General features: G+C 32.3%; 1 protein-coding gene across 1 annotated transcript in view; it reads left to right on the forward strand.

The window, feature by feature from the left end:
• Positions 1-24,411, forward strand: part of LOC126888088 (alpha-tocopherol transfer protein-like) — a 104,191-nt gene that overhangs the window by 18,331 nt on the left and 61,449 nt on the right. The window contains exon 3 of the mRNA XM_050656110.1: positions 7,184-7,343. Coding sequence (XP_050512067.1) covers positions 7,184-7,343 — 160 coding nt within the window. The remainder of the gene's footprint in view (positions 1-7,183; positions 7,344-24,411) is intronic.

Raw genomic sequence — 24,411 nt, forward strand, 5'->3', positions numbered from 1 at the left:
TATCGCCGTATTCAGTATCTGACAGCTGTCGTTCAGATGATAGTAGTACCAACCTACATTCATGGTTAAGGGAGTTTTACACGAACATAACACCTCCTCCCTTGACCATGAATTACAAAAGTTAACTAGAAGTAAAAGTACTTACAAATTCAGTCTGGTAACAGGTTTCCTTACTCTAGTGGAACGCCTTAAAATGGGTTCCTCAGTTTCAGTTTGAGCCCCAGGTACACTATTCGAACTTTCCATATTGTTTGAAATTTCGGATTCATCAGTAATCACGTCGGTAGGTGGTGGTGAGACACTGTGCTCTGGAATTGATGCCTCCCTCGGAATCAAATTGTGAGTAATGGTATCCGGAATGTAACATGTTGGATTATTTTGAGATGGAGTATATTCCCCAATTTGCCGTATTTGGTCTACATGACGTTTCCATGTTCTACCATCATCTAACTGAATTAAATAATGCAATAACCCTAATCTGAATACAATAATGCCAAATTGCCATTTAGAATGAAAATAATCCCTCACGGAAACCCTAGTTCCTATATCAAAGTTTCTTAGACTCATATCAGTATAGGTAACTCTATCACTACATGAAGGTTTAAGTAAATCTAATCTATTCCTTATTTGTCTTCCTAACATAAGTTCTGAGGGACTTTTACCTGTATGTGGGCTTCTGCGGTATTGCATAAGTAGCTTACATAATTCAAACTCCCTGTCATTTCCCTCACTTCGCATAGCCCTTAAACATTTTTTCAGTATTTGGACATATCTCTCTCCCTGTCCATTAGTTGCAGGATGGTAGGGTGCAGTAAATTTTTGTGTAATTCCATTATCTTTCATAAAAGTTCTAAACTCATGAGAGTCAAATTGTCTACCATTGTCTGTAACAAAAACTTTAGGAATACCAAAAGTTGTAAAAATTTTTCGGCAAATTTCAATAGTAGTTTTTGTAGTAGTATTTTTTGTAAAATGAATTTCAGGCCATTTACTGAAGGAATCTACCAATATAAAATAATAACCTCCATTGAAAGGTCCAGCGTAATCAGCATGCACTCGTTCAAAACAAAATTTTGGTGGTTCCCATATATGAGAATTATCTTTAATTGGGTTGTTCTTGTGCTTATTGCACTCTAAACAATTTTTACAAAGTGACTCAATATCCTGGTCTATGTGAGGCCACCAGCAATAACTACGAGCTAAAGATTTCATTCTAACTATTCCAAAATGTGCAGTATGTAATTCTGTCAAAATTTTATTTCTCAATTTAGTAGGTATAACTACTCTTTGTCCCCACCTGCTAATTGGGAAAGTAGGTCATCTGGTGTAGGTAAAGGGTATTCATCCACTTCAATGCAAGGGTTTAATGTGATTTTAAAATCACCACAAATGCGTATGTCCCCATTTTGTTTAACTACAGGAACAATAGGAGTTGCCCAGTCCGAAAATGCTACTTTCTTTAAGACTCCCTGATTTACTAAGGACTCTAATTCTGCCTCAACTTTAGGGCGTAATGCAAAAGCTACAGGACGGGCCTTACAAAATTTTGCTTTAGTACCAGGTTTTAGATAAATTTCAGCCTCTAACCCTTTTATTTCACCAACTGACTTTTCAAATAAATGTTTATATTTATCTAACAAAGTTGCAATTTCAAAATTTTCATGTAGAATTGTATTTACCTGATGTAAATTGATTTCCAGAGCATGTATCCACTCTCGACCAACCAGTGAGTAGCCATCACCATCCACCACATACAACTTTAGAGTGTGCTTTAATTCCTGGTGCTCAACCTCCACTGAAACTAAACCTAAAACATTCAAATTATTTTTGCAGTATGTAGTTAATTTAACATCCGATTTTTGTAATTGTAATGCAGGAAAATATTTTTCAAATATATTTTTATTTATGATTGTAACAGCAGCGCCAGAATCAATTTCAAAATTTAAAATATTACCATTCACTTTTAAATTTATAAAAAATTTATCTTTGCAATTTCCAGCATTTCCTTCTAAGACCTATTGAGCAGAGTTTACTGAATTTACTTGCCTGTGTGAATTTTGTTGTGCCTTTAAACAAACTTTTTGAATGTGTCCGACGTTTTTACAAAAGTTACAGATTAAATGCTTTCTATTACATTTATCGGCTAAATGCGAGGTGTCTCCGCATCTATAACAAGCCCTATTAGGGTTATTTGACATTGTAGAAGTATTATTAGGAGAGCTACTATGATTATTTACTGTATTATTATCATTAAATTTACTAGTGTTTGTATTTTTATGAGAACTTTTTGCTTTCGCATTTAAAACATATACTAGCCTGATTGTAATTATTGTTGTGAGAAAATTGATTACTATCCTTTTCTGAAGTTTCCATGCTTGCTGCAATTTCTACGGCTCGGTCCAAGTCCAATCCCTTTGTTTCTAATAGTCTGGCTTGAATCCTCTTTGACTGTAAACCAAAAACAAACTGATTTCGTATAGCACTTTTTAAATATGTGGAAAAGTTGCAGTTTATGGCAAGTTTCTGTAGAGAATGTAGGTATTCTTGTATACTTTCGCCTTCTGCTTGTCTTTTTGATTGAAACCTAAATATTTCAGCAATTTCAAGTGGTGCAGGGTTGTAAAAATTATCCATTAACTTAACTGTATCCTCATATGACTTGTCTTCAGGGACCTCTGGAGCTAGTTTATCACACAGTGTATCGTATGCTTCCGACCCCATGTAATGTAGTAAATAGGGCAATTTCATTTCCTCTGGAATTTTAAAAACTTTGTATGCTCCTTCCAGCCGTTTTACCCACCTGGACCATTTTGTAGCTGTCTGGTTAAAAGGTTCAACGGAAAACTGGAATGTAGAAACTTGTGTAGATATTACTGGAGCTGTAGCAGGTGCAACTATCGCAGTTGTAGTCGAGGAACTCGTGTTTGTACCGGCTGTAGTTGGAAGCGTTGTAGTTGATGTAGTGTCTGTAATATTTGTATCCATTATCCTCGTCGCCAAATGTCAAGTCCTTTGTACTTAAAGGACGTAAGTATTTGTAATGAAATAATACTCGATGTAAAATACTTTATTTTAAAGAATTATGCACATGGTTTCCATTTTCTATCGCCGTATTCAGTATCTGACAGCTGTCGTTCAGATGATAGTAGTACCAACCTACATTCATGGTTAAGGGAGTTTTACACGAACATAACAAAAATATAGTAAGTCGATGAAATAAAACGAAAAAATTATTTTATTATAAAATTTATTTTTTTTAAATAAACTGAAATACAACTTAAGATGTTTCTAAAGTTTTAATGAAAAGTATGTGCGCTTATCATTGACAATAAACAATAAACTTAAACATGTAGCTTATACATTAATATATCCAACATAATAATAAATATATGAAATATGTAAAAAATATAAATATATTATATAAATACTAAACTTATATACTAGACCTCGGATACTGTACATAAATCACGAGAATTATTGTTTGATGGTAAATATGTCCAGAATAATTTTTTTCTTTCATCACTAAACAGTGGGCAGAGCGTTTTTAAAATCTTCTCTTTTTTATCCGTGTTTATCCCTATACATTCCGAACGTGGAGCGGATGGCATATTTGGTTCAAATTTTGTCTTTAGAAAATCTGATTCGATATATACCTCATTGGACATTTTATTCTTATAAAAAAGGTTTTTGGAACCTTTACGAAACTGAACTTGTTTAATTTTATCAAGTAATGGAATATTGTTGTTTTTACGTTTCTTACAACCATCTATTCATTCTTTTTGATGATAAAGCCTCCTGCATTCTGGTTTTTACATTCGACTGTTTAACATGTGAGTCTAGAAATAGCCGTCGTTCACCAAAAGTCATTGTCCAAAAAGCAACTCTTATTTTATCTCTTTCGAGCAGATCAGTTTTTTTAACAGACCCTGCGGCATTTGTTATTACAGGGAGGTAATAAAGGATGTTTCTGAATTTGATCTATGATGCTTTTCTTCTTATATTTGTCTTTGGTTGCACAAACTTTATCTAACATATCTTCAGTCACTTGTGTACAAACAGAGAGTATGTCAGCTTCTTTTTTAGTACTTGCTTCCTCTAAAACCGGGCTATTGCAGACATTTTCTTGGATATTCTTCGAAGAGTCCTTGGCAGGTGCAAAATCTTGAGCCTTGGTAAGATCCAGTTTTGTACTCAAACTTACAAAACCAGTTTCATGCGAATCAAATACATTTTGCAAATTAAAATATGTCTTATGCCTTTTATTTTCGTTCTCAGGTTCATAATCAAGATCCGCATCTGAGTCGTCAAAATCAGAGGGTTCTTCGGGTACATTTCGTAGAATATTATCTTGCGGAAATTTCTCAAATAATTGATCCCTGAATGGACATTCTTTGAAGTGCCGGGAACTGGGTCTAAAGGCTCTTTTAAATTATTGTCCTCAGAACGTCCTCTAAAAACAAATACAATCCTTTTTAAATGTGCAATTTTTCTTTATACACTCACATTTAAATGATATACCATGATAATAGTGAATATCTCACACAAGTTTAGTGACGTCTTAAAATTCGATAATTTTATCACTATACCTAACAACCACCTTACTAACAGCTCGTTTAGTGGCAGAAAAGTTGCGCATTTGTGTGCCCAAAACTATAGGTTTATTTTATTTTAATTCAACTCTTGTTTTTATTATGGTTTCCATATTGAATTAATGTTGAATTTACGTTTTTAAAATGTTTACAAAAAGCAATTCACCCGTGTGTTAATAAAAAATCAATAGGTACGGCCTAGCGCAACATCGTAGGCCTACAATGTTTTGACGCCATTTCTATTATCGCCGCTTCCTTTTACCCATGCCCTGAGAATTTGATGATCTTAGCTTCTATAATAAAGAAAATATTGTGGTTTTTGAACATGCACATTTTCATATTTTCACCCTGTATATCCGTAGAGATACCAATTTTAAATCGCAAAAAGCAACGAACAAATTACGGTTGGTCACGCATTAAAGTAGGTTCGCAACTTTTTTCCCATTTATCCGACTCTATAACCCTGTTTTCGATTTCTCTTTTTACCCCCATGTACCTCATTTTAATCTGGACACCCAGTATTTCACCCATGTTTTCTCTCTATGCCCTGCACACTCAAGTAGAAAATGACCTATGCTTTAATCGATTTTGAAACAAATAAAAAAAAATTTACTTTCTATTTCACCACTATCACAGATTCTAATGGATAGAAAAATTATAGTAAATCATGGCGCTTACCTTTTAACACACAATGACACTAATAATTTACTCCTATTTGAAAGATAATTAGAATTATCCATTTTACTTTAATTTTTAACTACCGAACCCAAACAAAACACGTCTGTTCTCGTTGATTAACTACTGAGCTCTGTTAGTTATGCAGCAAACTCAAGAGAAAATGAAATGTGTAAAACCTAGCATATTGATATGCTACTATCAGTGGTCGTTGAAATGGTGGAAATAAACGTTGTATAAACTAGTAACTGAAAGTTGCTGTCTTCTGACAAGTTCCTGCGCCAAAATTTTTAGGTCAAAATAATTATTTAAAAGCTAGTATCTTCAAACCACTGGCGCCAATATATTATAAATTTTGACGAAATAATTTTCCAAAACCTAGTAACTTAAAATACTAGTTTTTACATAATGCAGATCTTAGTAAAATAAAGAAGAGCGAGGTAGTAACTTTATTTGCTATGTTCTTCTCTAGGATATCTATGCTATTCATCGACTTACTAAAAAAAGAGATCAGCTGATTGGGTTAGCCTGTAGAAGGTAAAATGTAAAAAAAATATATAATACGTAATTTTTAACGGGGATTTCAAAAATCATGTAATTTTTTAAAACCTAGTAACTCGAGTTACTATGTTTTGTTAAAGTAGGGCAGTATTTAAGCGGCCCCAGAAATATTTTAAAATTATAAACAATTTTTTGGCTTATATTAAACTAAATCATGAAAACGGTATTGGAAAAAAATCGACAGGACACTTCTTTTAAAAGAAAAAACGTTTAATTGTGACGAGTGGTTCCTGAAATACAACCGGTCAAAGTTAACCGGCATTTACGACAAAGATATAAACAATAGGATCATAATTTTCGAACCATCACCTTTTTATTTTTGTCCTCCTTTTCCACGATATTACGAGTGAAAATTGCCAAAAATAGCAAAATTCCAATCAAAAACTAGGTTGGAGAAAATGTAATCTCAAAGTTCAAAATCGGTATACGTTAAAAAAGCATTTTTTTGGCTTCCCATGGAGCAATTTTCTTCATTCTTTTTTTGTTCCCAAGTAACTCGAGTAGAGCGATCTAACTAATGCACTATTAAATGTCAAAATTGCTTTTGTTTTTTTATAATAAATTAATTTATTTATTATTACAAAAATTTTCAATTTGTTTAAATAAATATTGTTTAAATAATTCTACAGCTTTCAAATGAGAATATTTGTGTTTTTAATGTTAAAAGGTACACTTGTAGTAAGTTTCTCTAGAAAAAGTCTACAACTGGAAAAATATGTAGTTTTCTTTTCTAATAAATAAATAAATCTATTATAACAAAACAAAAGCAAGTTTGACATTTAATAATGCGTTAGTTAGATGGCTCTACTCGAGTTACTTGAGAACAAAAAAATAATGAAGAAAAATGCTTCATGGGAAGCCGAGAAAATGCATTTTTTTAACGTATACCGATTTTTAGCTTTGAGATTACATTTTCTCCAACCTAATTTTTGATTGGAATTTTGCTATTTTTTTTGCAACCAAGACAAAAGCACACATCGGCATAGGGTAGACTCTGAATAAGGAGATATTTTCGAGCTATTCCTAAAATTTCATATAAAATCCATGCAGTAGGATAGAATTCGGAGGTAATAATCTGTTCTTGCTCTCATTGACTGCCCTAAATAAGTTCTCACGTATTTTTCTACAAATGTGGCAAAATCGTTAAGTACCAAGCAAGATTTGACTGATAACATCATAAACATGGTCACCAGAAAATTCGAAGCCAGTTGAAAAACACTAGATAAAAGTGTATTAGAATATAAATATTTAGAAAAAAAAAACGTAAAAGCTTTAAATTACTACTAGAGTGGATATTTTTCTTAATACTATTTTTTATTTTTTATTTTTCATTTTCAAGAATTTTTCGTATTTTTTAGGTGATAACACGATTGAATATTTTTTAACAAATTGTAAATTTAGTACTGAAAAAACCAAAAGAACATTAGATATGTATTATACTGTTCGAGATTTGATACCCGACTTTTACGAAAATAAACATCCTGGCTCAGATCGCATGAAACTGATTAATGAAGTACTGTAAGTATCAAATTTTTTAAACTAATAGTTAAGGTCATCCAACTTTTAGATGCTTGACCTCAAACAATAGTATTCTGCGCTACAATATAAATCTTCGTATCATATACGGAGATTAATGTATTTGGTGTCAGGTCATTCTTCAATACTTCTTCTTCTTCTCTTCCTTATATACTTTTGCCATCTCAGGCGGGGGATTGGGATTCCGCTTCTTCCTTTACCAATTTTTTTAATGCATTTCTATTTTTGACCATGGTCTAATTATTAAATACTTTTCCGTTTCTTCCTTTCTATTTCTTTGATCTGATGTATCTATTTCCTTCTGGGTTCACAATTTACCTTCCCAATTCTAAAATTTTCCTTGTAGTTTTTTCTGGTTTAATTCTATTAATATGTCTGAACCACAACGTTTGCTTCTGTGTATCGTACTCAGTGATAGGTTTCTGCTTTCTAATTTGTCTGATATCTCTATTTCTTATTCTACCATTTTGTTTTCCCGCACATTTTTTTCAAATATTTCACTTAGATTGCGGTGATTTTTAATTTATATTTTTATTAATTGTAAGTATAGCTAACTGGGATATACGACGACAGCACCAGGTCCCTATATCAGAATAGACTGGAACAAAACCTTGATCAAATTGACCTGATAGGTAGCACCCATACAATATACGACAAAATAACATTTGCGATTTAGGAAGCAGCCAGTGAAGCATTAGTATGGAAGAGATAACAAACACTAATAAAAATAACAACATAATCTGGAGCGATGAACTTGAACAACGGAAACAAATAAAGCAACAAATGTATCATAAATGGTTGAAGTCGCAATCGCAAAACACATACGATAAAACCCAATAGCGCGAAGGGTTAACCAAATATAAACAAATGTTAACAAACAATGAGAACGAAGGCTGGGAACAGACATGTAAGGAAGGTGGAATGTCACCTTGGTGGGAACATATCCTCAGAAGTTTGGAGGTTCATTCGAAATCTAAGAAGTGATAACATAAATAATACAAACCTTCAAATTATTGGTATATAAATACATCATCTAAGCACAACAATTGAAATGGACAAGAGGTAGAATTAAATGATGAATTTGTTGAGAGAATGTTAAAATCATTTAAAAAAAAAGAGTGTCCAGAAGGAATTCCAGCGGAACTTAAAAAAAATGGAACTGCAAACTTGATGGAATTAATAACCTTAATTTTCAACAAATACACAAATGGAGAAAACATACCTACCAGAAAATTGGAAACTAAAAACTGATTGAAAATGAATATGCACCTTTAGGGATCGAACAACAAGCAGAATTCCGAGCAGAAAGATCGTGCATCGAACACATCCTCACGTTCAACCAACTCAACGAAAAAAAAGTAGACAGAGAAATACATCTACTATTCGTCGATCTAACTAGGGCATATATGCGATATCATATATGATATCGTACCACTGTGTAAATTATGATAAGTTCTGGAAAAATCCCCTACTAAAATAATTTTAATAAAAGCAGTGCAGAAATTCTATAACAACCTCCAAGCAAATATAAAAATCAACAACAGCTTATTCGATAGCTTCAACGTGAATAAGGAACTACGATAGGGGTTCAGTTATTGCCAACACTGCTTAAAATCTATACAGTTAAAAATATACACTGTTTAAAAATGTACAGGGTGAGTCACCTCTAACGGGACGGAAGATTACAGCGAAATGGTAAAAGATTTGAAAAAAATTTAAAATTATTAGTTTATAAGTTGATAAAAGCTACATTTTAAAATTACTTTGAAATATACAGGGTGTCCCAATAAATTGCGGCGTATCAAAGTTATATTTTTTATGGAATACCCTGTATTTTATTGCATTTTTTAATTGCCCGCAAAAAATAAGGTATAGTTTCATAAGGCTTCCCTATACCTATGTACAGAGTGTTCTGAATTATGTTGATTTTTCTTAAAATGTAAAGTTTTAAAAGAAGGCTTATTCTCAAGTTATTTAAGAAATTATAAAAAAAAAGACTTTTACATCTATTTTACATCTAAATAGTTGGTTATGTGTTGAATGTATTTCATGATTGATTATTACACATTTATTTATAGGGTGTTCAACATTTACAGTTTCATTATTGGATTATTCAATGTGTCATATGATGCTTATTTTAAATAGAAAACCATGTATATTAATAAACCATTATACTAAACGAAGTCACCTCTTTCGAATGGTAAAAGAATGTAATATATACCTAAGTCTAATAGTTTTTGCGTAATTTACAATTATTTAAATTCATCTGTAAATCGATTTTTAAACAAAAGATGTATCTTATTGTACGACATCGTCATTTTATGACAGTACGGTCTGGTAATTATCAAAAATATAAACATCCGTGTATGATATTCAAATTTAATTGTTCCTAAAAATGAATAATCACGTTATCTACGAAAGAGTAGACATGGTACTTTGCATTGAGGAGTGTTTGCAAAATTGTATCTTACCTTCTAAAGTTTACCTACGCTCAAAAGCATCCTGATAGAAGACACCCAAAAAAGGGCGTTTTTGAGAGATTTCAATAGATTCCGTGCTACTGGTAATGTTGCATAAGGAAAGTTAAATAAAAATAAACCAGTTATTTGTGATGACATCAGGGAACTTGATGTCCTACTTTCTGTTACGGAAAACCCAAATACATACTAGTAAAGAAAAAAATTCGGGTGAATTGTAAATCAGTCAAACGACTGTTAGAATACTTACGAGAAACCACTATTATCCGTATAAAACTCAACTACACCAGTATTAGACCGAACAGGATTATGATAAATATTTAACTTATCGTTTATGGACGTTGGAGAAGATCCTGATTGGTTTTTAAATTTATTGTGTACAGACCAATCTACTTACTTTTCATAATGATGGTCTAGTATACAGATATAATTTTCATTTCATAAAGATACAGTAAACAAACATTTATTTTCGTACAGTTTAAAAATCGAGAGTGACTATAAATATTATTTTTAAAATTAATTTACCGTTTAAGAAAATTGTAAATTACGCAAAAACTATGACTCCTAGTTATAGAACATCCCTATACCATTCGAAAGAGGAACCTGTGTTTAGTATAATAATTTATTAATATACATGATGTTTTATTTAAAATAAGCATCATGTAACACATTAAATAATCTAATAATGAAACTGTAAATTTTGAACACCCTGTAAATAAATTTGTAATGATCAATCATGGAATACATTAATAATAAAATAATTACCAGACCGTACTCTCATAAAATGACAATGTCATACAATGCCATTAATTAACTACATCTTTTGTTTTAAAATCGATTTACAGATTAAGAATTTTATTAATTGTAAATTACGCAAAAACTACGAGACCTAGGTATAGGACATCCATATAGTGTTCCATTTAAAATATGAATCATATGACACATTGAATAATCCAATAATGACACTGTAAATTTTGAACACCCTGTAAATAAATGTGTAATAATTAATCATGAAATATATTCAACCAATATCCAAATTTTTAGATGTAAAAGAAATTTTTTTATAATTTCTTAAATAACTTGAGAAGAAGCCTTCTTTTCAAACTTTACAGTTTAAGAAAAGTCAACATAACTCAAAACACTCTGTACATAGGTATAGGGAAAATATATATGGCCTTATGAAACTGTACCTTATTTTTACGGACAATTAAAAAATGCAATAAAATAAAGCGTGTTCCATAAGAAAAAATATAACTTTGATACGCCACCATTTGTTGGGACACCCTGTATATTTCAAAATAATTTTAAAATGTAGATTTTATCAACTCAAAAACTACTAATTTAAATTTTTTTCAAATCTTTTACCATTTCGCTGTAATCTTGCGTTCGGTTAGTAGTGACTCACCCTGTATAAATGAGGTCTTAAATAATCGGAATTGGCAGAAATCATGTTCTGGCATGCGGATAAAGCTAAACGAAGACTCAATACTATACATACTACATTTTGTTGACGATCAGCTGGTCATTGCTCAGGATAAATATGATCTATTTTTTATGAAAAATCGGCTGTTTCGAGAATACAAAAAATGGAGCCTATACGTCATTATAGAGAAAACCAAATGTATGTGTAGGGAGGAGAGAGGAAATGAGTTACAAGAGTAAAATAAATCACTTGAGAAAGGCACTCTGCCGAAACAGCTGTAGTGACATTATTTTTTTTTGTTCTGATTCTGGCCTTGGTTTATAACCTTTAGCCATAAATAAATTTTTAATAAATTTTGTGGAAATTTATAATAAATTTTGTGGAAATATTGAAAACTAGAGCTTCACGATATTCGATAAAAATATCGATATTGTATTGATATCGTATCGAAAATCAATACGATACCGATACAATCCTAGCAATATTAATGTCGGTACGATACTCATGATTTGAAATCAATACAATATTCTTGTATTGTCGATACGCCTGCCTCGATATTATTGAGAATATCGATATCGAGAAAAAAATATAAAACACCACGTGAGTGCTGCATAAGGCCTATTATACAGTTAAAATATTATAGGAGTTATAAGACGCACACGCACAAGCGCGTATGCTCTCCATTAGTGCAAGAGAGAAGGAAGATGAAGCCAACAACTCATCAGATGATACAAGGGGAGGGTGATAAAGTCATCAGATAATATCGATATTTTTGAAAAGGAAATTGAAAACTACTTGCAATCTCCAAGACCTGGACCAAACACAAATATTTTATTATGATGGAAATCATACACTAGTGTTTTCCCCGTTTTATCTCGGTTAGCTAGGGATATTTTGTTTGTCCAAATGACGTCCGTACCAGTCGAGCGGCTCTTTTCTGAAGCAGCGCTGGTGAACAAATGGATGAAGTGCTCTTTAAAGGATTACATTTTTTGTGAGGTTACAATGTAATTTCTCCTATTTCTTGTATATTTTTTTGTAGAAATTTTTTTAATGAAGACAGTGAGAAATTAATAAAGAATTGTTTTTTATTAATTTAATCCTTTTTATGTCGATATTTTATCGAGTATTGTATCGATCTCGTATCGAAATCAATATCAATATGATATCTTTGTAAGAAATTATTGCCGATATCGATACAAGATACGGTACTTCATTGGCATAACCAATACAATACTCAATACTTGAAAAATATCGATATTGTATCGTATCGTGGAGCTCTATTGAAACCAAAAGTTTTCCAGTGTTTTATTGTTAGGAAAAGTATTTAAGGCAATATATAGATCCATACTCACCTTCGGTTGCGAATCGTGAACATTAACACAGAGGCAGAAGAGCAGAATACATGGGATGGAAGGGAAGTACGTAAGTCTTTCCACCACCAGAGAATAAATGCAATACCTCCTGCAGCAAAATATCGACTAAAATAGCCAAACACATAAAAAAGAAAAGAATAACACCAGTCTTCAGGACAAACAACAAATCCAGCAAATATATACAAGGTGAGGCAGATAAAGGGCCTATTAGAAATATCTCGAGAACTAAAGATAACAGAATAATGAAAATTTGAATACAAGGGTTTTGAGGTATAAACTATTTAATGAAAATATTTTGGTCTCTTTGCTACTTCCGGTTATACCGGAAGTTGATTGTAGGACACCCTACATATTTTTACATTTTTGGATTCTCCTAGACTTATTCTTTCATAAAATGTAAGGTTCTGTAATATTATACAGGGTAGGTTAACAGATAATTACGTTTTCTTATTAAGTTCGTAGCAAACTGCACACCCTGTAGGATTGTAGTAGTTTGACATAATAAACTCTATTAATGTTCAAATGATTTTTATTATAGGATACTATTGTTAAGAGTTATTGGTATAGTTAAATTTTTCATTTTAGTATACAGGGTTGGTCGAAACTCGGAATGAGTATTTTCTGAGTTTTCTTAAATCGAACACCCTGTATTTTAATATTGTAATGAAATATTATTTTATGGTACTGTTTAATTTATTAAGCATTCCCTATACCTAACTGCTTTAATTCGTGAGTTATTGGTGATTCAAATCAAACATTAATTGCAACACAAAATGGGTGACATTGTATTAGGTTGGCCGTGAAAATATTCAATCACAAATAATTTTTTGGAAATAAATACATATTATTCTAGACTTATCCTTAAAATTACCAATAATGGTTGAGCTATCAAAATACCATCGAAGTTAAGATTGTTGGTGCGATTAACAATTAAGCACAAATTAAAGCAGTTAGGTATAGGAAATGCTTAAGAAGTAAAGAAGTATTGTACCCTCGGAAATTGGTGGAAAAGATTTACACTGAAAATAACAAAATTAAGTTTGGCAACATTGTGTGATTGTGTGAGTAGTCTGGTATATCAACAGGGCCGTATTGTGCTTTAAAATTTCTTACAATGATTTATCAATGTTGCTCCAATTAAAATAAAAAAGTTATGATTTTAAATAGAAATGCATGCATATGTATATTTTCCATTACATAAAAGTTATATACATTACATAAGTATCAAACATGAAAATATATTAATCCAAGTATAAATACTAGATACGGAAAATAAAAGTCAATTTCTAATTATAGGTCAAGTATAAGATTTATTGGAAACAGCCAGATTTGTAGGTTTTGGTAATTCTATTTTAAGCTATACTCCGGAGGCTGGTTTTTGCTGGTAATTAAATATGCAATTAAAAATATTTATTTTTTACTTGCGTATATACCGTTATCGCAGGGCATATCGTATGCGCTAAAATTAATTTTAACTATTTTTTTCTTTACATTTAACCTTACAGGGACCCTCCCTCTTATATCGCATGCTTGCATTAGTAACTGAAATAGAATAGCTTTTGTAATTACTTTTGTTATTGTTAGGATTATTAATAAAAAAGAACTTAAAAAACAGTTAAATATAAAACTAACGTAGGTATACAGTTCAAAAATTTTAAAATTCAGTAAAAAATGCAAGCATGTCCGCGCTCTTTGTTTTTATTTATTTTTTGTACTACAAAATCTAAAAATATAACTTACTTTAAAATAATTAAGTTACAGCAATCAACACGTTACACTCTACAAATGAATATCTCTAAACCACTACTAAAAATAATTATAGCAAACAACACTTTACACTTATTATCATCGAACTGTAAACCACACACCTACACTACATCAAGGCACTGCTATCAAACTAAATGTTTTGCATTAAACTTAATAAATGTCTGGTCGACCCGGTTGGATGAGTGTAAAAAAACAGATGGGTTCAAACGAACCGCTTCTTAAAGCGTTTGACTAAATCTTTTACTTGAACTACACGTTATTCAGAATCACTGTCGCACATTATATCACTATCATCACCGCTATTGTCTAAAGTTGTAATTAAATTTGTTAACGTTGCCAAATATTTAGCGTATTCGTTTTCCACCCCCATTACGTGTTTAATGGCATTCTTCCAACTTGTCGCTGTAATGTTTTTACTTCTTCTGCAATTAATTGGAGAACCGCTGATGAAAATTTAGGAGCCAGACCCACATTTTTTCTTCTTATATTTCCTTTTAATTGCGCCCATATTAATTCTATCGGATTTAATACACAAAAATAAGGAGGCAGTCTAAGGACGGTATGTCCATTATTCAGAGCACAATCATCAACAAAATATTTCTTTTGAAATTGTTTACTTTGACTAACCTCTAATAATTGCTTTTTCGTATACGTCTCTTCAAAATATAAGTCTTCTTCGTAGAGAAAGTTTTGGATTTGGGATTTATTCCAAGTAGAATTCGGTATCTTTTTGATTAATCTTGAATGGCATGAAGCATTGTCCATGACAATTAGGCTGTTTTTGGGCAATTTTGGGATAAGAGTATTTTCAAACCAAGAGTCAAAAAGGGCACTGTCCATATCATCGTCGTAGTCCAATGACGTATCTTTAATTTTTTTGGCAGATATCAGTAGTGCGTCGTCGATCCATCCATTTTCTCCACCGCAGTGTAAAATAATTATTATTTTACCTTTATTGGAAGCTAATGCAACTGAACATTTTTTATTGTTGTTTTTCCAGCCTTTTTTTACGGTGTCATGTGTATCGTACCATGTTTCATCCAAATATACAATATTTCGTTTCATTTTTCTATACTCCATGATATTTCGAACATACTCGTTTCGCAAAGAAATTATTCTGCTGCTTTCCATGAGTGTTTGACGTTTATCTATAGTTCTATACTTAAAATTATTAGCTTTAAGCCAAGCCGCACACCAAAGAAACATGAAACGAAAAACATTAAACATGAAACGAAAAACGTGTTTCATGAAACTAAAACACTGCTAAACAAATCTCAAATTCCGCCTACCAATGAAACGAGTGTGATTCATGCTCATGACACATTTTTATTTTCGGAGAGTTTCATAAATGGCTGGACGTATATTTGTTTAGCAGTGGTTTATTTCCATGAAACGTAATTTACGTTTCATGTTTCTTTGATGTGCGGTCGGGCTAAGGAAAACCCGAAGTGTTGTTGCCGAACAAGAAACGATATCTTTTCGAATTATTTCTAGTCGAAGAGTTTCAATCGTGGGAAAATGTTGGCTGCATACATTTTGTATATTGTTGTACTGATAGGTTCAATCAAATGGCTTTCTATTTTTCGGAACTTGCCACTATCTTTCCTCTTTTTTTCTTGATGCAGATGTCCCTCCTATAGTCGCATATACGGTTGTTTTTGGCACTTTTGTTAAAAAAACAGTTTCTTTAATGGCCCCGAATTTAGTAAGTTCAGAGCACAGTCCTTCATAAACATTTTTCACTATACCTTTGGCATCGTTAGAGAGATATTTAATATTTCGCCTGCTTTCCGTATAGTCGCCCTGTAAATCTTTAAACTGATAGGGAGCTTCTTCTATTGGTGCTCCAACCACATACTCGGAATTATTGTTCTCCCAAGGACGCCACATTTTAATTTATCACTATCTTTTCACTGCAACAAGCACACGTAACTTAATAAAGAAATTTTAAAAGAATTAATTAACGAATTTTCACTACAACAAGCACACGCAACTAATTAAAGATTTTTTCAAAGAATTAATAAAATAGTTTTTACTGCAACAAATACACGCAACTAGTTAAAGAATTTTTTAAATATTAAAAAAATTTACCTACAAGAAGCACATGCAAATCAATATATCCCAGGCTAAGTTTGAAATACAACTTAATAACGAATAACGGTTTTAAAGTATGTCTTGCTCACAACTATTTGCAATCATAAATATTAATTTATCAAAAGATGATATATCTATGATTCACAAACTTTCAAATTCGGTTAAAGTGATTAGCCGATTAAACATTATTTCCATTCCACTAATAATTATTACGTTCGCAAAAATTATTGTGAGAAAATACGGACCTTCATATTATGCAGTCAGTTATCAGTAATATGACACAGAAGAGATTAAAACCGTCGCAAGTGGTTATCTTCAAAGCGCCGGCTACTCAAATTACATAAACATATACCAAACATTGATAAATACATTTTTAACAGATTCCCACCGATCTCCGCGCGAATCATACCATGGAATATCATTGCATTACAATACTAAAATATTGGGTGTTCCATTTAAGAAAATACTCATTCCGAGTTTCGACCCACCCTGTATACTAAAATTAAAAATTTAGCTACACTAATAATTGTTAACAAAAGTAGACTATATTAAAAATCATTTGAACATAAATAGAGTTTATTATGTCAAACTACTACAATCCTACAGGGTGTGAATATTGCTACGAAATTAATAAGAAAACGTTATTATATTTTAACCTACCCTGTATAATGTTACGATACCTTATATTTTAAGAAAGAAGAAATCGAGGAAAATCAAAAAATGTAAAAATATACAGGGTGTCCCATTTAAAAAAAAACGAAGTTATAAGCAACTTCCGGTATAACCGGAAGTACCAAATTGATGAAAATATTTTCATTAAATAGATCAGGGTTCAAAACCCCCTTATTCCAATTTTCATAATTCAGTTGCCTTTAGTTCTCGAGATATTTCTAATAGGCCCTTTATCTGCCTCACCCTATATAGATCCATACTCACCTTCGGTTGCGAATCGTGGACATTAACACAGAGGCAGAAGAGTAGAATACATGCGACAGAAAGAAAGTAGGCTAAGTCCTTCCACCGCCAGAGAAAAAATACAGTACCTTCTGCAGCAAAATATCGACTAAAATAGTCAAACAAATAAAAAAGAAAAGAATATCACCAGCCTTCAGGACAAACAAAAAATCCAGCAAATATATTAATGCTCTGCCTGGGCTAATTAGCAAAATTCATGGAAAAGTTATTTACCAGCAATTTTATTGCTGGAATCGAATTATAGGATCCTATATATTAATAATATAGGTATGCAAAGTCCGCAGATAGTGTGCTACTTTTTTTTATAAACAAAATGGCGCCGACAAATCGTATTTTTTTCAATAATTGCTCTATAACTCCAAAGATTTTAACATTACAACAAAAACACTCAAATAAAAATTCACCGCAATTAAATTCTGCATAGAGATATGTTTTTCCCGATTTGCTCCGACGAAAATTTTCCTCCGAAAATACGGGTTTTCCCAACAAAAACTCTAATTTTCAAATAAAGTTTTAGGTATGTAAATATTAATCAATAATTAAATAACTTAGTGACATCAAAGCTTCTTGGTATAGATTGTAATTCCAGAAGCCGGTGAAAATTAAACGAATATTTTAGCAACAATTCAATTGTTAATTAACAATTTACGATCGCAATAATAACCAAAATAATCATGATACATTGATCAAACTTATAAAGATAATAAAGATGAGATGCTTATTTAATATTTTATCGACAAAATATAAATTTTTCATTTTTTTGCATAATTATTAAATTTTGAAAAAAATACGCTGGTCTAATTAGTAAAGTACAAAGAAAGGTTATTTACCAGCAATTTCATTGCTGGAATCGAATATTATGACCCTATATATTAATAATATAGGTATGCAAAGTCCGCAGATAGTGTGCTACTTTTTTTATTAACAAGATGGCGCCCTAAATCGTGTTTTTTTCAATTATTGGTCTATAACTCCGAAGATTTTAACATTACACCAAAAACACTCAAATAAAAATTTACTCCAATTTAATTCTACATATAGGCATGTTTTTCCCGATTTGCTCCGACGAAAATTATTCTTGGAATATGTGGGTTTTCCCAACAAAATCTCGAATTTTCAAATAAATTTTTTGGGCAAGTAATTATTTATCAATAAATAAATACCTTGGTTAAATAAGAGCTTTCTTGGTATAGATTATAACTGCAGAAGTCGGTGAAAATTAAACGAATATTTTAGCAACAATTCAATTGTTAATTAACAATTTACAGTCGCAATAAAAACAAAAATAATCATGAGACATTGACCAAACTTAGAAAGATTATAAAGATGTGATGCCTGTTTAATATTTTGTCGACAAAATATAAATTTTTTATTTTTTTGCATAATCTTTAAATGTTTAAAAAATAGTTATAAACAAATTAACATTTCTCAGAAATTGTTTACTATATTCTAATTTTAAAAAATAATTAAAATGTGTATTTCAAAGGTCTTGAAAATGAATGCTTCAAAAAATTTTTCCAACCATTTGCAAAAAATTATGAAACAGCAAAGTAAATATACAATTGCTCCGTTGTTTATAATTTGTTTTAATTGTTTTAAAGCTTAAAAGTAAGTCTGTGGTACAATTTAATTACTCACAAAGAATATCAAATATTAGTTCAATGGTTCTATTTTAATCAAAAATTAAAAATACTTTTTTTTGTAATTTTTAGCGCGAAAGTAGGTTTGATACAGAGCCGGAGATGTTCACTCGAAGCGACTGACACGCTTTACTCGCGCGAGTTGTGTATGTGGACGGGTATAATACATAATACATAGCTACGGTACTCTATTAGTCTACTTTCGCGCGTGTAAATTACAAAAAAAATATTTATAATCTTTAATTAAAATATAACCATTAAACTAATAATCGTTATTTTTTGTAAGTAATTAGCTTGTACTTTAAACTCACTTTTACGCTTTGAAAGAATTAAAAAAATTATAAACAACGCAGTATTCGTATGTTTATTTTGCTGTTTCATAACTTTTTTGCAAATTTCTGTAACAAAGTTTTAAAACATTCATTTTCAAGATATTTGAAATATGGATTTTAACTATTTTCTAAAATTAGAATATAATAAAAACTTTCTGATAAACGTTAAGATGTTTATAACTATTTTATTAACATTTAAAGATTATGCAAAAAAATAAAAAATTTATATTTTGTCGACAAAATGTTAAAAAGGCATCTCATCTTTATAAGATTTCAAAGTTTGATCAGTGTATCATAATTATTTTGGTTATTATTGCGACCGTAAATTATTAATTAACAATTGAATTGTTGCTAAAATATTCGTTCAATGTTCACCAGCTTCTGGAACTATAATCCAAACCAAGAAGGCTTTTAAGTCACCAAATTATTTAATTATTGGTTGATAATTACTTATCTAAAACTTTATTTGAAAATTAAAGATTTTGTTGAAAAAACCCGGATTTTCCGACGAAAATTTTCGTCGGAGCAGATCGGAAAAACATATCTCTATGCAGAATTTAATTGCGGTGAATTTTTATTTGAGTGTTTTTGTTGTAAAATTAAAATCTTCGGAGTTATAGAGCAATAATTGAAAAAAACACGATTTTCGGGCGTCATTTTGTTTATAAAAAAAGTAACACACTATTTGCGGTCTTTGTATACCTATATTATTAATATATACAATCATAAGTTTCGATTCCAGCAATAAAATTGCTGATAAATAACTTTTCCCAAAAATGGCCTATTCTCCGATAATCAGACCAGACTATAAGAACAACGTGGTGAAGTATTAAAAACAAAAGTTTTCAGTGTTTTATTATTAGATAAAATGAACTTCTCACAGGTAACAGTCCAATTCATCATCAATTCTTAGTTTAATTTGATAGTATGTGCACAGTGTGCAGATAGATTCAGGGCAAAGTAGATCAGCTGGAAATATCTGCAGAAACGGTTAGAGCAATTTATGGAGGAATATGTACAGAATTTGGGTGGAGAAGAAGAACAAATCGAGAAATAGAAAGTTTATTAATAATATGCAAACAAAACAAGCTTTATGAAGGGTCAAAAAGTAGATTGGTTAGGATATAGAAATTCCTGAAAATAAAATAATAGGAAAATTAGTCTTGCGGAGAAAGTCACTAGAAAAGCGCAGAATAGAGAGACAGCGCAAAAAATGACTAATTGACGCTTTAAAATGATGATAATGTTAATAATTTTAAAAAATATTTAGAATGCTAGAAATTGGAATGCATGGAAAAATCTTAAAATAGGATATTTTTTCCCCATAATCATCACTACAATGATGATTATTACAATTAAAATCTGGTCATAATTGACCAATGAGCAATTTTAATTTAACTTAAATTACTACTGTTCCTTAAAGTTAAGATCTTGCCCCATAGCGTCTCTTATCTAGTCTAACAATATAGTACACTCTTCTAGCATAGACCCTAACGCGCACAAGCACTATGCTCTGCTTTTCACTATCGACTATCACCTATCACTTAAACTAGTTCAAAAGGCTTTGTCCGCTTTAGTCTTCTAATTTGCCCAGTGGTATCGAGGAGCTGGATTGCCTCAATATTCTCGTGCATATGAAGTCGTTGTTCGTAACTTCCTGCCATCTTCTTGATGATTATATCCATAGTTTCCATTCTTAGGTCCTTATGGAGATCATTGTTTGTCACATACCAAGGAGCATCTACAATATTTCTTAGTATTTTGTTCTGGAATCTTTGTATTACTGTTATATTACTTGGTCTAGTGCACCCCCTATACTTGGAATACTTTAGTATATTACTTGGTCTAGTATTAGTCTAAGAGCTGGAAGCGGATTTTGTGCGTGATAAGTAATATGGAAAAACTATACGTGGATATGTTGAATTAGTTGTGTACAAGACTTTCACCAACGGCCGGAAACCAGAGTTGGGGCCGAGGGTAGTTATCAGGGTTCAAAGTTGCGGTTTTTATTATTTTTTTTATGACGCTCATGATCGAGATAGTGCACCAAAATTTGGGATTACGTAGGACATGACGTACCTAAGTAAAATCTCTAGGGGCGCAACGCTGTGTGGCCGACAACGGGGTGGGGGTAGGGGTGAATATAAAAAATATAAGGGGCTTTTTGCGACGTTCATGATTGAGATAGTGCACCAAAATTTGCGTATAAGTAGATCATGATATAAGTAAGTATAATCCCCAGAGCCGGAAACCAAAGTGGGGAAAGAAGCTGGTTATAAGGGGTCAAAGTCCCGTTTTTAATATTTTTTTTTGTGATGCTCATGATCGAGATAGTGCACCAAAATTTGGGAATAAGTAGTTCATGACGTAACTAAGTAAAATCTCCAGGAGTGGAATGCTGCGTGTCCGACAAAGGGGTGGGCCAGGGGCAAAAACAGGGGTTTTTTGCGACGTTCGTAATTGATATAGTACACCAAAATTTGGGAATAAGTAGACCATGACATAACTAAGTAACATCCCCAGAGGCGGAAACCAGAGTGGCGGATGAGGGTAGTTATAAAGGGTAAAATTCGCCGTTTTATTATTTTTCTTTGTGGCGCTCATGATGAAAATAGTGCACCAAAATTTGGGAGTAAGTAGGTCATGACGTAACTAAGTAAAATCTCTAGGGGCGGAACGCTGCTTGGGGTACAAAGGGGTGGTAGGCAGGGGTGAGTATAAAAATATATGGGGGTTTTTTTGCCGTTCGTGATCGAGATAGTGCACCAAAATTTGGGAATAAGTAGATCATGACATTACTAAGTAAAATCTCCATGGGCGGAACGCTGCGTGGGGGACAAATTTTGTGCCAGGTAACAAAAAATAATACACACTGCGACTTGTACCCCTTAAAACTACCCTCATCTCCAACTCTGGTTTCCGGCTCTGGGGATTTTACTTAGCTAAGTCATGGTCTACTTATTCCCAAATTTTATTGCACTATCTTAATGTAGAACGTCGCAAAAAACCCCTTATATTTTTTATATTCACACCTACCCCCACCCCTTTATCGGACATGCAGCATTCCACCCCTGGAGATTATACTTAGTTACCTCATGATTTGCTTATTCCCAAATTTTTGTGCACTGTCTCGATCACGAGCGTCACAAAAAAAAATAATAAAAACGGCAATTTTGACCCCTTATAACTACCCTCGTCCCCCACTCTAGTTTCCGGCTCTGGGGATTTTACTTAGTAATGTCATGGTCTACTTATTCCCAAATTTTGGTCCTCTATCTCAATCACGAACGTCGGAAAAAACCCTTTATATTTTATATATTCACCCCTACCCCACCCCTTTGTCGGCCACGCAGCGTTCCGCCCCTAGATATTTTACTTAGTTACGTCATGATCTACTTATTCCCAAATTTTGGTGCACTATGTCGATCATGACCGTCACAAAAAAAATAATAAACCCGCGACTTTGACCCCTTATAACTACCCTCGGCCCCCACTCTGGTTTCCGGCCGTTGGTAAAAGTCATGTACACAACTAATTCAACATATCCCCGTATAGTTTTTCCATATTACTTATCACGCACAAAATCCGCTTCTATCTCTCCGACTATATACGCACCTACAGCAGACAAATTAGACGAAGTAATAGAGGCTTTTTATTACGATTTAACGAAAGTCCTAAGTAAGTTAAAAACCAATGAAGTAACGCTAGTTATGGGTGACTTTAATGCCAAAATCAGTAAGGGTGGTTATGGTGAAATAGTAGGTTCATGGGGTTTGGGTGAGCGAAATGAGAGAGGAGAACGCCTACTCATATTTGCTACGGAAGAAGAGTTGGTAATCACCAATACACTCTCCAAATTACCATACAGAACGTTGTACACATGGCGCTCACCCGGTGAAACGCCGGAAAATCTCATAAGAAACCAGATTGACTATATTTTAATAAATAAAAGATTCAAAAACTCAATAACATCAGTGAAAACCTACCCTGGTGCAGATATTAAGTCAGATCATAACCCACTTGTCGGTAAGTTTTGTCTAAAGTTTAAAAAAATCCACAAACCTAATCCTATAAGCTACGATCTCAAACAACTGAGAGATGATGACATAAAGCAAGAAGTACGGGAATATCTGAATAACAGCATATCTAAGTCAGAAGTAGTTAATGATGTTGACACAGAAATAGACCACTTAGAAAACATCGGGAAGGAAATATTAGACCAATACCTGCGACCGAAAAAGACATAAAAGAAAAAACCATGGATAACCGACGGTATATTACAGATGATGGACAGAAGAAGAGAATCCAAGCGGAAAGACTATGTTGCATATCAGTTTCTAGACAAAGAGATAAAAAAATCTGTCAGAGAAGCTAAAAACAGAAGACGCTCAAGGAAATCCAATAGTTGATATTGAAGAAACAAAAACAACATGGATGAACTATGTGACAACAACATTTCAAGACGATCGGAATGTCACCATCACACAAAATGAAAATGACGATACCGGACCACCTATTCTCGAAGCGGAAGTAGAAGCTGCTATAAACAATATTAAGGAGGGAAAAGCCACAGGACCAGACGAGTTCTACTCAGAATTTTTGAAAATTATGGATAAAGACGAAGTCAAAAGACACCTTGATCTTCAACAATATATACCAAAGTGGAAAAATACCCCAACAGTGGCTAAGATCAACTTTTATAACAATCCCTAAAAAAACCAATGTCAAAAAATGTGAAGATTATCGAATAATAAGCCTTATGAGCCATCTCCTGAAAACTTTTTTAAAAATTATACATAAAAAAATATATATAAAAAGTGTGAAGGACACATGACAAACACACAATTCGGCTTCAGGGATGCATTGGGTACTCGAGAGGCACTTTTTGCAATACAAGTTCTCTTTCAAAGATGTAGAGACGTGAATTGTGATATATATGTGTGTTTTGTTGATTACCAGAAAGCGT

This window comes from Diabrotica virgifera, chromosome 7, assembly GCF_917563875.1.
Source record: "Diabrotica virgifera virgifera chromosome 7, PGI_DIABVI_V3a".
Lineage (NCBI taxonomy): Eukaryota > Metazoa > Arthropoda > Insecta > Coleoptera > Chrysomelidae > Diabrotica > Diabrotica virgifera.